The following is an 18661-nucleotide window of genomic DNA, read 5'->3' as shown; positions in this document are numbered from 1 at the left end:
TATATATGCACGTAATATCTAATTTAACAACTTCCATGTTTCATATACGAAAAACATAGGGGTCTCATGACATTTTGTGAAATGATATCATGACTTAAGCCACAGATGCAGGTGTGTGGCCACTCGCCACCATAAATGTTGTTTTTGCATGTTTTATATGTACGGCTTGGATGCTCACCAATTCACCATGGATGAATGTTTTCATCGAAAATTTACTTTGTTGGTTCAATTTGTTCTGTGAGCAGATGCGTGCATCACTACACCAAATGTTGTATTTTGCACTCATTTCAGCATTGATTAAATCCTCTAATCAATAAAACCGACTGTATATGCATCTCTCACTATATATAGAATTGTAGTTCAAAAGTTGGATATTTTCACTATTGATTTGTGTGCACGATAAAATGATTGATTAGCTTGATGGATCAACAATTACAATCTCAGTACGGTGTCAAATGAAGGTCCATGAAACACTCGTTTTTTGTAAGTATACAGATTATCTATCTATTATCTAATTATAAGTACAAATAGTTATAAATTCTGCAGCTATAAAAGGCTGACTGTTCTATGTTTATTGCTGTATATTTAACTGGCATTTTGTCATTTGTATTAATTGCATAATTAACGTACGGGGGCGAGTCGTCTACTGAATCGCAAATTCCTCGACATGGGTTTGTGGTTCGGATTTTTATTCTGATATTATCATTTTATCCCCAGGGTGTCGGTGTTTTATATGCCAAAGCAAATTCGCGCTTGGATATCTAATACTTAGCTGACAAAAGCACATCCAATTCATGATAGATTACGAATGATATCTTGTAAATATGTAATCAGAACCATTATTTCTTTCTGTAAACCGTCTTTAAGTGTAAATTGATTTTTGTTTTTTAATATATACAAATTTATATGGAGAAGGTAATTTAATATGCCATGAATATAAATATGAATATGCATCAAGAATTGAAAATCATTGTTTTAATTAACCGGGAATTGATTTAATTTCTTCAACTAGTCCTCTTATTTAACTTCTGCGTTTAGAGGTGTATACTTGAATGTGTTGGAAAATTTAACGTTTGCAATGTGTTCTCTATACGTATTGTAGAAAAAAGACGCCAATGCAAGTCGGTGCAGGGCGTATTATTAATGGACTAGACAACGATGAAAAATAGAGGCTTGTAAACATATCCATCAGATATGATATTGACAACTTAAGGTGGGGGAAACGAGATTCCTATTTATTTTAGCATTATGACAATTTTAATGGTGCTCTTAAATCTGAAGTAGCGTTTTAAACATTAGTTTCTAGTAGTTCCATTTCCTTCCTTCATGCATGCTCTAGACAAATCACTTAAAACAATGGGCCACGGTAGAAATGTATGTTTTATAGAAAACAACCGTCCTTCAAATCTAATGGAGCGTATATCTTATTGCGTTGCTGAAGTAGCACGATGACAGATAAGAGAAACGTATGGGATATGAGTATAACCAGAATAGATACAATGTAACATAGTGAGGTGCAGCTGCAAGAACGTCAGTGACTACCGCTAATAATATTAATGTACACTTCAACAGGGGTGAAAAAAAAAAAAAAAACGAAAACAAAATACTGTAATTTTTAACAAACCATTACTAGCGAAATAGGATATCTCACCCAGTCACAGACAACCTGTGTTTCACGACCTACTAGCGGCAGTTGTTACATATAAGAAATACAGCAGTCAAATTATATCGGAAATTATAATGAAACACCATACATTGGTATAACCACACGAACATATATATTTTAGAAATTACTATAATTTTCAATGGCTGCAGTTCATATGATCGAAAGGTGATTACTTGAGCGTGCGCAGTATGCCAAGTTCGTACCGATGACATGTTATATTTAAAATAGCAGAACTAACAGCTTATATGAGTGATTGCGTAGTTAAATACTTAATTAGCTATTAAGACTTTTTTATATCAATTAGTTCACACAATAATAATAATAATAATAATAATAATAAATAATTGTCATGTATTCCGTTCTGCGATAATATAAATATCGAGTTGACTGTCATATTATAATACATAGACTAATCACGTACACCTAAAAGTTCACAAAATACAGATCAAAAGAAAACTTGGCTATGCAAGTGAATTAAACAGTGGGAGAACTCTTATAGAACATGAAGGTACCGTCGTAACGGTAAAAGTGCCACATACTGTCACAGTATTGAATGACGCTTTCATACATTAGATGTTGGTTTTTCAAACTGAAAATTACACTGAATCACTCTCAATGCTATCAGCTCTACCTAACGCTTGTTTATTAACAATAGACAACATAGCCACAGTCTAATAAACTTAGATGTCTGGATATCATACTGTTACATAGAAAATGTCATTGTGACCTTCTGCTTCAGCCAACTATGATAGTTATCAAATCTCAGACACAAATTTATTATCTAGTAAAAAATATCTGTTTTCAATAGATTTAATTTAGTGGTCGTAATAGAGTAATAATATATTCTCCATTTCAAGAATTATTTGTTAAATATATCAATGGTTCATATCATCAGAAAAAAAACAGAGATTCTATTATGGTCTACACAGTGCATATGCAACTCGTTATAGTTACATGACGTCAATGGAATGTTGATATTGTTTTAATTAGTATTGAATGGTTAACGAGTACATATGGCAACATATTTTGGCCGTTGGTGGGACAAAGATTATAGATGTATATATCAAATATGATTTAGTAACATAGTTTTATCTAAATGGCAGCTTTCCAATCTTTGTGGGTTGTTTATTCTCGGCACTTGAGGCAGTTGCATCGACTGGAAAATGTTGAAATAAATAACATGATCGAAAAAATCGGAATATTGATGACAGGTTACTTTAAAGTGGATGAATTGTGATGTAGATTATTTTACAAAGTATCATGTTTTTATATTGTAGTTGTTCAATCTGTACACAGCCGTGGACATGCACTGACAGGACATACACTTTATTGTTAACGTTAACTATCTTCAGCAAAACACTAATAGTCCACACAAGTGAGCATGTGTTAGGAATCACCACAAACAAATAAACGCGATATATGGATCATTTTATGCAGTTTTGTGTCATATATATTTAGGTGATCCAGGCAATACATGTTGGTGGATTTAATGAAAAACTACAGATGAAATATTTGTTATCATTTACAACACCACGTAAAGATACCCCCTTTAAAAACATAAGCTTGTTAAAATGTTTTTCAATGACATTTTTATGGCATTTTAAAGTCAATTTTAGATAATTTTTATGGGGCTTTTAATAAAAAAGACACAAACTTGTTTGTGGTCATGACATGTATTGCTTGGACTGTGCGCCAATTTCATCATTTACAGACTGTCAGTCCTTCTTACGTGTATCAGTGAGTAATGAAGATTGGCTTAGTGCATCACACTGCTTGATCTCCTACAGAATTCAATCTGCGATGCTTATAGAAGAGATCGTAAAATGTCATTGAACATTTATTTCAGTTAATAAAAGGGAAACAAAACTATGTTGTATTGACAATTTGTTTAGTACTATTTCCTCATACCCTTAAACAGTCTTTATACTGCTAAAAACAACCGACCGCTTTGTAAAGACTTCTCCCGTGTACTATATTTATATTGAACAATACTAATTACTTTACCGTTTAGTAATGTGGATTACGTATCTACACACAATTTGAAGCAAAGTTGCGCTTCAACAATTACAATTAATCGACGAGTATCTAATATGAAGGGATACAATTGACCAATTTCGTACACTATCCAATGATGGAAAAATATTACATGAAGGTTCACGCCATTCTGAACACATTCCGTTACCATGTCAACGCCAACTAATCGCTTCTAGCTAGGTCCTTGTTATATAATACATGCCCGAGTTGACCAGAGTTGACCTACATGACGTCATTATTAAAGAATTGTTACTAACGTCTCATACAGCGTTGTCACTAGCAAACCTAATGAACTATAAGACGCCACTGCCCCAAGGCATGTACAGTGAGAATATTAAATGGAGACCCACGTGTCTGGACTGAGAACGCATACTTCATAATGCTAAGACACAATAAACACTAATAAAACTTGAATATCTTATAGCTATCCAGTAACAATTTTTCAAGATAATTGATATTTGATTTACGTAAGCTAAATTAAAATTCATGAGAATATGTATTTCAATTCGGAGTCGATTATAGCCCACGGTATTGATTACTGCTTTCACTGGGGGGTATTGTTTCGTCGCAGAGTATTACGTGGAACACTTTCACCCAGACAGGAGATTTGATACTCGCTTATTTTTTTTTTAAATCTCACTAGCGATGGTAGCGTTCGACATTAAAGGACAGAATTGCCATTTGAACCACTGTCTGCCACATTTCTAAGTTTGTTATTTCACTAACAGTTTCGTGACACCCCACAGTGCAGGTTTGGTTTAACACGATTATAATATTCTTCCATTGTGGTGCCATTGATTTCTATGCATCAGAAATACGTTTCACAAACGGTTACTGAAAACTTACAAAGCTATAAATAAACAAACATACAATGTGCGATTTTGCTAAAACTGACAATAATTATTAACTACTGAAAATCACTATGCCAACATATTGTTTTGAATTAACTAATATGCCTCTATAATGACGGCAATTACGTGGAGGTACTTGATAATTGATAATTTTGTATCGTTATTCTCCAAACTATGTTGATGTTCAACACCCGTAGTGGCACTACATATGGTGACTATTTTGTTAACCTAATTTAATCAATTTATAAATTAGAGCTATCAAAGCCTAAAACATCCCTATTTTTCGTAATGTTTTCCTCTGTTTATTGTCCTTCTTGTATAATGTATGTGAAAACTTTATTTGATTATGTAATAACTGTTAGTGTCACAAAGATACCCAAATTGTACTGTATTACCGCCAGAATATGGACGTTTGCGTCTGAGCGAAGGTGGGAACACATATACCGTTATATTGTTATTACATTTTCTCACCTGATACACGTTTCATTGAGTTTATTATCAAAAAAAGAATCCCAACTTCGGTTATGGTCGCCATCTTTAAAAAAACTGTTCGAGCCCGCGAATGTGATAATGTTTATTGTACTCTGTAATTGTGCGCCATTCAAATCGTCAATATTAGACAGCCGCCACTTTTAAATATCGAATTACTAATCACATCTAAAAATAAATACATGTTAGCTTAGTAACCCAAGGAACCGTTTTTGCTCCAAGAACTGGTATTGCTGGAGGTTCTGCTATCACATACCGTAGCTTCACAATGAATTATTTGGATAATCTTCTATCGCTGGGTACCACTCATGACATTGACAACCCTGTTTTGTTTTGATCAACATTCTCTGTCATAAATGTTATAATAGTTACGGCATAACACAGCAAGAGATAAAATATAATTTGAGAAAACATCTGGCACTAACAGTCAGTCTGTATTACTATCATGGAAAACTAAAGTCAATTCAACCATGATAACAAACTGTTACTTGGAAGGCCTTTATAAACCCCGTTCTTGTGACAAGACGCTGGAAGCTAGAGGAAATTGTTTTTCTGTCATTTTTTGTTCATATGAATGACGATAATTAATAGCTTATTTTCTCTTGTTGTTTTATATTGCACAGCCAATATGCATTTTTTTTTTCTTCGTCAACGTTTGTCTCAAATTTCTCCAACAACTGAAAATCCGTTTATTATAAGTATAACTATTCCCTTTATTAACCATAACCACAAAAAAGTAACCTACATAAACTGATATATTCCCTGTATTGGTTGATATAATCATGTTAATTGGTTAGTGTGGTTTCGAAGAATCATTTGCATAAGTTGATCGCCTATTTCGACGGTTAAATCATTTGCATAAGTCAATCGCCTATTTCAACGGTTAAATCATTTTCATAAGTCAATCGCCTATTTCGACGGTTAAATCATTTGCATAAGTCGATCGCCTATTTCGACGGTTAAATCATTTGCATAAGTCAATCGCCTATTTCGACGGTTAAATCATTTGCATAAGTCAATCGCCTATTTCGACGGTTAAATCATTTGCATAAGTCAATCGCCTATTTCGACGGTTAAATCATATGCATAAGTCAATCGCCTATTTCAACGGTTAAATCATTTGCATAAGTCGATCGCCTATTTCGACGGTTAAATCATTTGCATAAGTCGATCGCCTATTTCGACGGTTAAATCATTTGCATAAGTCAATCGCCTATTTCAACGGTTAAATCATTTTCATAAGTCAATCGCCTATTTCGACGGTTAAATCATTTGCATAAGTCGATCGCCTATTTCGACGGTTAAATCATTTGCATAAGTCAATCGCCTATTTCGACGGTTAAATCATTTGCATAAGTCAATCGCCTATTTCGACGGTTAAATCATTTGCATAAGTCAATCGCCTATTTCGACGGTTAAATCATTTGCATAAGTCAATCGCCTATTTCGACGGTTAAATCATTTGCATAAGTCAATCGCCTATTTCGACGGTTAAATCATTTGCATAAGTCAATCGCCTATTTCGACGGTTAAATCATTTGCATAAGTCAATCGCCTATTTCAACGGTTAAATCATTTGCATAAGTCAATCGCCTATTTCGACGGTTAAATCATTTGCATAAGTCGATCGCCTATTTCGACGGTTAAATCATTTGCATAAGTCAATCGCCTATTTCAACGGTTAAATCATTTGCATAAGTCAATCGCCTATTTCGACGGTTAAATCATTTGCATAAGTCAATCGCCTATTTCGACGGTTAAATCATTTGCATAAGTCAATCGCCTATTTCGACGGTTAAATCATTTGCATAAGTCAATCGCCTATTTCGACGGTTAAATCATTTGCATAAGTCAATCGCCTATTTCGATGGTTAAATCATTTGCATAAGTCAATCGCCTCAATATATGTGCAATTCACGTCCTGCTCATCGAAAGTCCTGAAAGATGTTTCTTAAAGTGGGGGAGTCGTCACCCACGCATGCGTCAGGTGGCTTGAGGCTTTGCGTTCATAGCGTGTGTTGTTATCAATCTTGGCATTCTCGCGCGTTTCTGCCCCCGATGAAATTAATTAAAAATATTTGGGGGAGGAGGGCGCTATTACATCAGACACATACGCTGCAGATAGGGTAGCGTTAGTGACCTAATATTGATATACCGATTTATACTATAATGATGTAACACTCCCATCATTCTAAAAAAAGATATTATTATATATAAGTATATCAGATTTATTATAAGATATTATCGGTTACACAAGTAATTCATGTACTCGCTCATGTCGTGATCGGCGGGGATCGTAAAACTTGAGTTCCAATGATGATAAAATGCTACTGACATGCGTTTCATATATACTAAATTCCATAATAAAATTAACAATCGCTAGTCCGACCCCAAGGATAAAGTCATCAGATGTCAACATAGTATATAGCAATAAAATATATCTATATATATAATGTGTCATCGTTAGTTAGACTACAACAAAGTGATTCACATCTTTGGGATAATATATCTTCCACGTGTTTCGGTTAACGCCATCAAAAGTAAATGACAAAAGATTGGTACCCAATTGGAGTACGTGAGGTGGGCGCCAATTAACGCCATTGTCCATTGCATTGTGGGGAATGAGTGTTTGAGTTCATATCCGCAATAACAATTACAAAGCGTGTTATTTCACATACCATGCGACCAACTGGTGGTGAATATTATTATTCTACCCACGTGGAAGAATAAGTCTGTGCGGAGTCACAATTAGATAGTCTTTACGTATAAGATACGTATATGCCAGATGCCAGACCACGCCCGTACAAACTGATATGCACATTCGTGTTGATTTGTAATCGCCATAAATCTTTTCTTCCCGCCCTAGACCTGAATGCAAACTATTCATATAGGATTACATAACAGTCATGCACATTTCTTATCACTAATTCGACAAAATCAACAAATAAAGTTACTTGATTTTAATATGGCTGTCGACTCGTACGTATGTGCACTGATATAAAATGCATAACGTCTATTTAGGTCATTACACAGATGATATAACTTCCAAAATAATTATGGAAAGATGTCAACATATTTTTTTCCCGCTACACAATATCAATTTCAGACCGGTGATACAGGGACTGGGGTCTTGATCACTTCAAGGACAAATATTTAGCAAAGAACAACAGTGACTGTTCGTGTGTTTTATTTGCCAAACACTTATCTGATTAGCATGTCGGAATTATTTTGACATTAAAAATGATTTGAAGGGAATATGTAAGTATGAAACCTTTTTTGCTACTTGAAGTCATGTGACTAATTCCTTTTGTCTCATTGGATACAAGAATGATTACCGAGAAGTACACATGGTAAAATTGTACATCGCTAAACAGTTTCGGAATTGTTGAACCTTACTAAATAAATATGAACAAATGTAATGCCGATACGCTAAATGTAGAGACACGTAAGTCTTGCGTTGCCTTGATATGAGCGATGTCGGCGTCGTGAACTATTGGATAGGCAATGCTGTGAACATTAGATGGCAATCGAAGACAATGTGTGAATGTCACAAAATATAGAGCGTGTTCTGTATGTTATATTAGGGCGATAAATTCACTGCAAGCATTGCATATGCTATTCATAAAAACACTTCTTGGAGAGAATTAAATAACGTCTTCGTGTTCTACACAATCTACTCGGACGCTGCAAATCTACATCCCTGCCGGCAATTAAAAGCGACAAATGTATTGTAGACAAAGGGGTTATATATCTCATACTCTTTGATACATGACGAATTGGGAAGAAAGTATTATATACGACACGACCCGTTGTTGATTGGGTCATTAATATATATCATTAATATCTAACTATGATGTGAGCGTTGCAGATAGAAAGAAAATGTCAAGGTACCATATATTGTGTACCTACTATCGAATATAAACATCTTTCTGCGAACTATCATGTGGGCACGGTACCTGGATCGACAATAACTTATTGTTATTTTATGTTCGTTATTTTACATGTGTCGTTTCTGATGTGTGCATATTACACACTGTTTTCCTCTTTACACTATGGTCTAGCTTGAGAAAATATTTGAGTTTTAAAAATGCGGCTGAGTGATGATATATCCACTATAGTCTTATTGGTCTTAAAGCGCGGTGGTCGTCGCGCAGCGCGTGTTGAAGGTAGTATTCGTGATGCAACGATGTACTCACGTTTTACACTCATAATGTGCATTACTTCAACTTATAACATCATACTCTTGGTCAATGTACATCTTTCGACAATTTTTTTTAAGTAAATGCAGTCGGTGATCAATCAGTGGATCAAATGTCACCCAGCCGCGTATTCCAACTTTTAATATCACTGGCTGAAATACTGTGTTGTTCGAGCAATTATAGATCACGGTACGAGGCTGATCTATATAATGTCGATTTCAACTGGCAGTACTCTCAGTGCAAACAGCCAGAAGGCCATAGCTGCTTTAAATGCGAAAATTGTACATATCCTTAAGGTTTCTGAACTTTAAAATATCTAAGATTGATTCACGTAAAGGGTATGATAGAATCACCAAATTTACTCGATATTGAAGTACTATGTACGACATTCATCCGTATTTTCATCGCTTGAGTCACGTTGTTGCAAATTTCCAATCCGCTTTATTCGTTTCACGGAAACTTATCGCGCCTGGGATCTGAACATGTATAGATAAGCGTATATTTTATTTTGTATATGGGGATTTGTAGTATATTTCCATTGAAGTCTGTACTAAAAGCAGTGAGGTCATTACATGTGGTCGAGATCATTGATTGTATGCACTGTACATTATCGGCATTAATATTGTAATTCGTCCACGTCCCTCTCACATTAATTTTAAAGGCAACCTACTGGATTAGTTAACAAGTATTATATATTTCTGTGTATCGGAATCGATTTGTCTGATTAGATATTATAATCATTGCTTAGGCACAATGCTAAACTATATTAAAGGAGCAATTTAACATACTGCGACCATGTTGTAGGTAATCTTCAGAAGAAAACGACGTTCAAACTCGCCAAGTTCGTGTATATCATAGCTAAATGACGGGTATTCTGAGGTTTAAACTTCTCCCGAACGTTGATTATACTAAGCGGCTCGTGGTCACAGTTACAGTGGAATGACACATCTATGTAATACATACGCAACTTCGTACTTAAAATTATCACCACAGGTTCAGTATGTATGTCTACGTTTAAACAAAGTGTTTGACACGTTGACAACCGTGTGTGCATATTGGTTTGAATTCTCATTAACACTACATGCTGACTACAGGAGCCGGCGGAACTGAACGAAGCTTGTGCATCTGATTGACTAAAACATATTAGATGCGTGTTATTTTAACCGAAAACGGAATCATGTCCTTCCGATCGTTCAATGATATGATATATTTGAGCCAATCTCTAAACGTTCAATATTACAGATGTGTGTTTTGTACGCGTGTTTTATTTTCTATCAATGGTAACCCTTCCCTAGCTATACATCACCGCCCACAGTGTTTATCATCTTTGTGTTATCACTTCCAATTAAATCAAGCTTGCAATTAAATAAATTGATCAGTATATGCTATACTTATAAATATATGGTTGTGAATGCGTATGCATGATTAGTCATTATTTAGGGTCACCGTGAGAACCGGAACAGTTGGATACAATGTTGCTATTTATATTAGAAAGGACTAATTAGCCACGTGGCCCATCGCACGTAGGGTGGTAATGATTACGGAAATATTGTAATAAAAAGAACCATTTGTATTGACATAGTCAACTGGATAATTTGATAGAACACCCAAGCAATTATTATAAAACGCCAACATATCAAATTACGAAAGAAAGCTAAATATACGTAGATTTAAAAAGCGTTATGCATGCGCTAAGGGCTTTTCGAGCATAATTCGTGGACACAATCGTACGCACAGTTTGACTCGGCTCTCAATAAGAGCATTGGGTGTGGTAGCAATTATGGAGACTGTTAATTGGCAAGCAAATATAACCTCTGCATAAACAAGTTGTAAACGATACCATAGGCTACTCTGATTATTCAAATTTTGAAATACAAATACGTGTACGAAAAGCATAAAATAATGTTTTCTTCAGTGAGCTTTCTTTCCGGTCAACAGCTGAGTCCGGTTAACAGTCCAGTTAACAGCCCGGTTTGACAGTGGGTTAACCGAAGTGATCATAATCATTTTTATCTTTCCAATTTAATGTAATCATAGGAAAAAACGTTTACAAACAATTATTTTACACAGACCCTTACCAACATGAATTACTTAGCACCTTAAAAGTTTCGAATTTTCTAGAATACCGCGACTCTGTTTAAACCCTAAAAATACCCGTTTTGATGTACCCAGTCATTAAATGATGTATAATTGGCAAGTTCAGTAATTGATGTTGAAAAACATACCCCAATGGCATTGATATGAAAAGTTGTTAACTGTTCGTAGATACTATCATATGTGCTATATATAGTAGGCAAATCTTGTTAATTAACGGTGTCAGATTTTTGAACAAATAGTAGATCGCAAGATTACGAGGGGCACACAAAGGTTGTCTATAGAATATGTGCGCGTTTGAACTTGACATTAACATTCATTCAAACATGTATGCATAATTTGAAAATGCAATAAAAACGTCACATACTTCAGGTGCTGTGTCATGATTTTACATAACAAAATCAGTATTTCAGAAAACATTAAATCATATTTTTTTTGTAAAAGATGTTTTAGTAGTAGTATCCATCTTAGCCCATCATGATTGCCTGAGTATTTTCATCTATTGGGATTGTTTCACATTATACAACTTTATTTAATATGCCGCCAGTACCGTCGGAATACGTAACTTGGTGCACTAATTGCTCGGTGTTATTGGAGACAGTCAGCATGAATCTACGCGTCCCACAAAAGTATCCTTTTGTTTTGAATATCCTGGAGAGAATAATATTACTTTAGCGCAGACAACAAAGGACCTTTTGCTAACCTTGCCTAGCTAATGCCGCGGCAATAATAACGGCTTATGCAGAATAGGTAATTATTTTCAGATACATCCCGTTCATAATAGTTATTTGATATATTTCGCAGTATTAGTATTCAGTTGTCAATCGATATATATTCCCAACTCTATGATTATATAAATGTTCAGTGATTTAAAAAATATGGTAGAGCTGTCGTGAAATAAGTTCGATGCACATATCCCTAAAGAACTATGGTCACAAAACGGACTACCAATCGATTGATTCGTTGTTTCTGCCGTGGAACGTAATGCTGTACAACAATCACCTCGTAAGTGCCGTTTGCGATCCCGCTGTAAAGTTTATTTTAAAGAGTTACTGATAACTAGCACACGGTTTATCCATTGAAATCACAAAGAATCTCTGACCATATTTCAATCCACACATCTTAGTATATAACATGTTGAATTCAAAATCGGTGACCAGCGTACCACACGCTTGCTACGTGCGGCTAAACAGAGTATTGGATCTGTCCAGATTGGGTCAGTCGTCTCACTGACTCACTTCTACGCCACACGTTACACACGATTCTATTTTAACCGCTCAGAGCGTGCGTGTAGGCCAAAGGTGAAAAAGCAAATTAAAGTATACGCGAATGGATATTAGATGCTGAAAAATGATATGTAAGGCTGAGTCAACTCTGACTGTTTGAGTGTTAAAAAAACAATGTATTTATTGTAGCCTAAATCAAAATTTATTGGATAACTTGAAACCGAGAGCTACGCCACTGACAAAATTAGCCACAAAAGTGTACATACGACGGGCACATGACAACTTCTAGTTTATATGGAAAAAGCAAAGGGGGAATGACAACGAACATTTAACATGTTTGGTAATAACAAAAAATATACGCGGCTAAAACGATTACTCCTATGTGTTAACTCATATCACAAAACATTTTAATAGTAAACATTGACCATGGGTGGCAGAGTTGTTTGTCCATTTCAATCACATGAACTTTAAACAAACTCCCAACCACGCAACGATTAAAACGTGATGACTCACGTGATCGAACTGTTTGGACAGATATGAACTTTACCACCGTTTCCAGTGTTATTTATATGCATCTCAGTGAAAAAAAATATATACACGTCCCAACCACACTCCTCCTGCTGTAGTAACTTAATACGGAACATTTATATCACAGTGCAGCCAAGGGGATCATTACAATCCCACCGTTTATGTACAGATATTACGCTATGTGGTTTCTATAAAATAAACTAATCAACTGTGCAGTGGTGTGAAAGCATTTAATGTGGAGACATTATGACGATTATAGCATAATTATTATCCAGGTGTTTTATTTAGGTATTTGGGACCTCTAATAAAATTAATTTTCTGAAACTATTACCAATTGTTATTTTATATTGTATTTATTTTTATTTGTTGCCAAAATTATATTAATCGTGTAGTTTATTGCAGAAAAGATGTTTTATATTTTTCATTACGTGATATTATATTCCCGAATAGTATTACATTTAATGAGTGGGAAAACATCAATTTATATTCATTTGATCACACGTTTTTTGGGGGTGGGGGTGGGGGGTATATCTATGTACATACGCTCACTGCAAATGAGGCCATGGCTGTGATGATAAACCTTTTGTAATGGTGATTTGGATATGAACAAGTGTTCGAATACGTGGTACAAGAAACGACGCAGCATTGAACCAATTACACACAATGACAGGATACAATTGCCTTCATCAGCAAGCTGTCTTTTCGTGTTTGTTTTTCAGGTTAAAATTTTAGGATAAATGGATTAAGTGTACAGTTCCAATTAATAATGATTTGCCTATGAAAACTGTAATATACGATATTGAAGGTTATGTCCTACTGCTTTTGTATAACATAGTTTTATGTAAGTTACAATTCACGCAGCAAATCATCTGTTTGCGAATGACGCATATTAAAACATGCGTATTAGTTAATAATTCCAATCATTTATATAACAAAATAACCCAGGGAGGAAAAATCAAATTTTGTTAATTAATATACGAAAGAAATACCATTACAAATTCCATTATTAAATTCCTTGCTCACAGGCGTTTATTTTAACGTGGTAGCTTCAAGCTAATATTCGAAAATACAATTCCAAGACATCAGACATCAACACAAGATGGTCGTAATTTGTTCGAAATATATATATAACAAGATTTACCAACATATGGTAAATATTCTTGACGTTAGATGATAAGTGTCCAACATATACGGAAAATGTTACCAACAGCGCTAAACAATCGTGCCGTATCAAGGGGTTTGTCACCGGGATGTCTCCCATTTAACTGGTGGCAGTTGCTATCTGTAGTAAGTAAGGCGGCGATAATGACAACGGATAGGATAAATATTTACTTGGGCGTTCTTTAGATTTGAAGAGATCAGAGTACAACAATATTTATAAATTTTGATACGAGTTTGGATTGGAACATTTGCAATGTTTTCAGTATTTGGGGTAAATGGGTCATATCCATATCAGTGATGATGGGATTTATTTAAATAGATGCCTTTGTTTAAACAAATGTCAGTCATATGCATGTGTTGGTTAAATAAACATTGGATACTACTTTCCAATAGAAAGTTCAAAATTGAATTGAACTTGACAATGATTCGTTTAATACAATTTGTAACACGAAAATATACACAGTGTAACAACTAAACAAACAAACAAGGTCAAGCACTTATCAAAGATATTCGTTTTCATCATTGTAATCGAATTAATATAAAAGAATATAATTTGAAAAAAAAAATGGAATTTCCCGCAACCATATCTCTAAATCAGTTGCCAATATCAATTGTGCAAAGACGTCATTATCCTTTTAAACGAGTGTTTAGTGGGATTTGCCCGGATGGCTTATAGAATGAAACTCAATCTCAATGTAATTCTGACATTCATTAGATTTCTTACAAATCTCCCCTATATAAGATTGTACAACTCATTTCAACAACAACAAAACGCATACATTAACAAGTATATCTTAGGCCCGCAACGTGGTCATACGGGTAAACATTTCATATTCTTCAATTTCAATAGTGTTCAATGGTATTTGCAGCATCGTGAGCAGAGCCTAGTAGTTCGGGTTGTTATTGTTACATTTTCACTTTATGAAACGCATCAAACGTTTTAAAAAAAATTGACGAAATTAACGTTTACGAAATTAACGTTAACGCTATGTTTTCCTGTGTTTAGCGACATGGCTGTTGTTAAACTGTTTTCACGTCGCAGTATGTTATGTTCGGTAGACTGCACACGAAGAGGACATTGTCCGATGTCGATGTAAATCATTAGTAAATGAACATGCATTAGGGGAGAAAATAAAAATATGCAATAAAGTGGATGTTCCTAAATAAGTTATTGAGTGATATCAATAATAAATGACCGAGTCACTATTGATTAGAAACTGTGGTTATTCAGTTTGAAAATAAATTGTTTAAGGACGATGGAGCTACAGATATATCATGTATTTCACGATCCAGATGATGTGCACTGAGACGACGGTTTTCATGGCGACCATAACTATTGTTTCAGTTAGAACGACGGCGCACAGCGACATAGACATGCAAATGCGCCCTATAGATAGATCAAATAACTGAAAACAATAGAACAATTATTCACTTTGTATATAGTATAAATTCACATAACAAAAATCCAAAAGGCCATGAGTGATGTTCCCATAGCAACAAATTGCATGTTCAGATGTCGTATAAGGTAGTTACGTAAGCGCCGGGAACGGAACATTAATTCCGTTTCTCGTCTTAGTTTTCGAACAAAATAATTTCATCAACAAAAAAATCATCGCCGATCGTCAGTATATTGTAATGCTTACCGGATAGTATACATAACGTTTGAAACAGACAATGTAGTCGAGCGATTGTATAATTCCCACTCTCTATGTCAGTTTGAGTGATAAACGATTATTTTAAAAGACAAATTTGGTGACGTATATACATTTTGACAATCAATTGCAGTACATATAGCGATGCATCTAATCATAAGTAAATGTTTATATTTGAACGATTGTCAATAACTCATGTCTTGGGAACGATGTCCCATTGCATATGCTAATGTCGATTGTTTCATGTTCAGTCTCAAGTGTCTCCTTATACAGAGCACTTCCTCCATTACTAATATCTGAGTGTACAGAAGGCAACTTATTACTCGCTGTATTCGAACATCTTTAAATAGTTTCCCATTAAACACGAGATAAAGAGGTATTAATGTTCAATGATGTGTTAAGCTTCGTGCTAAGCTCGACTCGTTACAAATAAAATTACAATAAAAGGCAATACTGATTCGATACAAATGTCTCTCCTTTTTAGAAATAATTTGGGAATTATAAAGAATAAATAGAGGGTGATCTATTTGTAAAATAATAAGCTGTCATCGAAATGAAATGTCTTAACATTCATGTTCATAACAATGACGTGTCTTACCTTTTACAACTGAAGAGACTGTATTTAGTGATGATATGATGTCATCCTGTGAGGCTTCGCTGTCAAGAATGAGAAATTCCGTGACAATTAGGTCGTTTGCTTGCAAACTGAAAACAATGTCTTTGGCCAAGTCTAGCCAGTATGTTCCCGCGATAGATATCATTACAGAGTATTTCCATTGAAAATGCAACAGTGTTGCAGAAAGAGCATTATATGTTCTGCTGTTTGAAGTCACTGTGCGTGAGAATGTCTTGTATGTACTAGAGTCCGAGAGAACATCGTCAGTGCACATCCATGATACAACCGGCAAAGTCCAGCGACTAGCTAGTCGTGCCACAGGTTCGCACACGGACTGCTCGATCGGGCCTACTATTGCATCTACCGCAATTTCAGTTAGCAACTTAACCAAATCTACTAGTTCGTCTGTTGCAGAACAGTTCGAATTTCGCAACTCGTAGTCCAGATGGAATCCATCCAAAAGATTTGTATCTGCATTAATGTTTTCAATAGCCAATTCGGCAGCAATTTGTGGCAGAGCTGGCGAGTATACTGAGTCACATCCCAATGGCACCATGACGCCTAATGTAAAGTTGGTACTGCTGTCGCATAGAGACATTATACTCCCTACAAATATAACCACAACGTATACCCAAAGGAAGCAGTATGAGTTTCCACATGTGACTTGCATCAAATGCATGAGATGAAGGATACCCATATCTCGTACTGTCTCTTCCAACCAAAGATGTTTCTTTAACAAGGTACGAGCCTCACTCTTCTGTTCGAAATCCCAGGTATTCGGCTTTTATGGACTAGTTCGGAAAATGAACGTGCATCTAAAGGGAACCATTTTCGGTGAAACGTTTCCCACGAATTGGAAAAAGGCGGTGCATAAACGAACTCGTGAAAAGAAAAGAAAAAAACCCATAAACCACAACGTTCGTTCAAATCTGAGCTACCAAGCAGTTCAGCTCCCTTAAGTTGATACAGAAAATTCTGGAAGATCCCATTATACATGGGTGTGATCAAACTTCATAACAGGAGAGGCTGAATTACATTTTAGATTGAAGATACATTGATGAACAATAGTTAAAAGAAGAACGTCGAATATCCTTACTGCTAGAGGGTGTACTTGTTTTTCACCCTATGATAAGCACAAGTTGAATAAGTATATGGTTTTAAAACATTTTTTTTATTTAACTAAGTACGCATTGCCAATGGCATTATTCCAACTTAACACTCCAACCATACTCAATACATAATTATTCACTTCACACATACTTAAACAGGTTTAGTGAATATAATTATAATATATGTAACGCCGATTGTATGTTGATGCTTTCGTTATGCCATATTTCATCAAATAACTAAATCCATACTGAGTGTGTGTGTGTGTGTGTGTGTGTGTGTGTGTGTGTGTGTGTGTGTGTGTGTGTGTGTGTGTGTGTGTGTGTGTGTGTGTTTGGATTGCTATATGTTGCGAGGACAAAAATACAGATATATACCTACTTCCGAGGACATACACACCTTCCGAGGACCTTTTTCATAGTCCTCGGAAAACATAATTTATATTAATAGTTAATTCGATTATTAATACGTTTTGCGTAGCTTAGGTTTAGTATCGGGGGAAGGTATGGTTCACGTTATATTAATATTAATATAATTGTACCATACCTTACCCCGATACTAAACCTAAGCTTCGCAAACATTTCTATGTTCAGTCACCGGATATTCAACTCTTGTTTAATTAAACTTAATTAAAATGCAATTCTCCATTGTATTGCATTGTAATTGAGTTTAATTAAACTCCAATTAAAACGCAACCCTATATAGGAACGCGTTTTAATCGAGTTCATATCGCAACTATATTAAAAGTTAATTCAACTATATTAAAAGTTAATCCAATGAAGTCCTCGGAACATATTGCAATACAAGTGTGTGTGTGTGTGTGTGTGTGTGTGTGTGTGTGTGTGTGTGTGTGTGTGTGTGTGTGTGTGTGTGTTTTACCTTTACAGTAAAATATGAATTTGTCATTCGTCAAACATATATGTATATTCTTGGAATCTGTGTATCGTGAAAAGCTCACGATAACCAGTGACTGCACTATGGTTATCGTGAGCTTTTATTTAAACTGCTTGTTAAATATTTGCATGAACTTACACAGCC

General features: G+C 35.1%; 1 protein-coding gene across 1 annotated transcript in view; it reads right to left on the bottom strand.

Moving 5' to 3' along the window:
• LOC100377012 (retinal guanylyl cyclase 2-like) overlaps positions 1-17114 on the bottom strand; it is a 40056-nt gene extending 22942 nt beyond the window's left edge. The window contains exon 1 of the mRNA XM_085497484.1: positions 16499-17114. Coding sequence (XP_085353610.1) covers positions 16499-17114 — 616 coding nt within the window. The remainder of the gene's footprint in view (positions 1-16498) is intronic.
• Between the last annotated feature and the right edge of the window lie 1547 nt (positions 17115-18661).

The sequence above is a fragment of the Saccoglossus kowalevskii genome, chromosome 1 (assembly GCF_978046115.1).
Source record: "Saccoglossus kowalevskii chromosome 1, keSacKowa6.1, whole genome shotgun sequence".
NCBI lineage: Eukaryota > Metazoa > Hemichordata > Enteropneusta > Harrimaniidae > Saccoglossus > Saccoglossus kowalevskii.
Note: the sequence above shows the minus strand (reverse complement) of the source record. Positions and strands in the feature narration are given on the sequence as shown.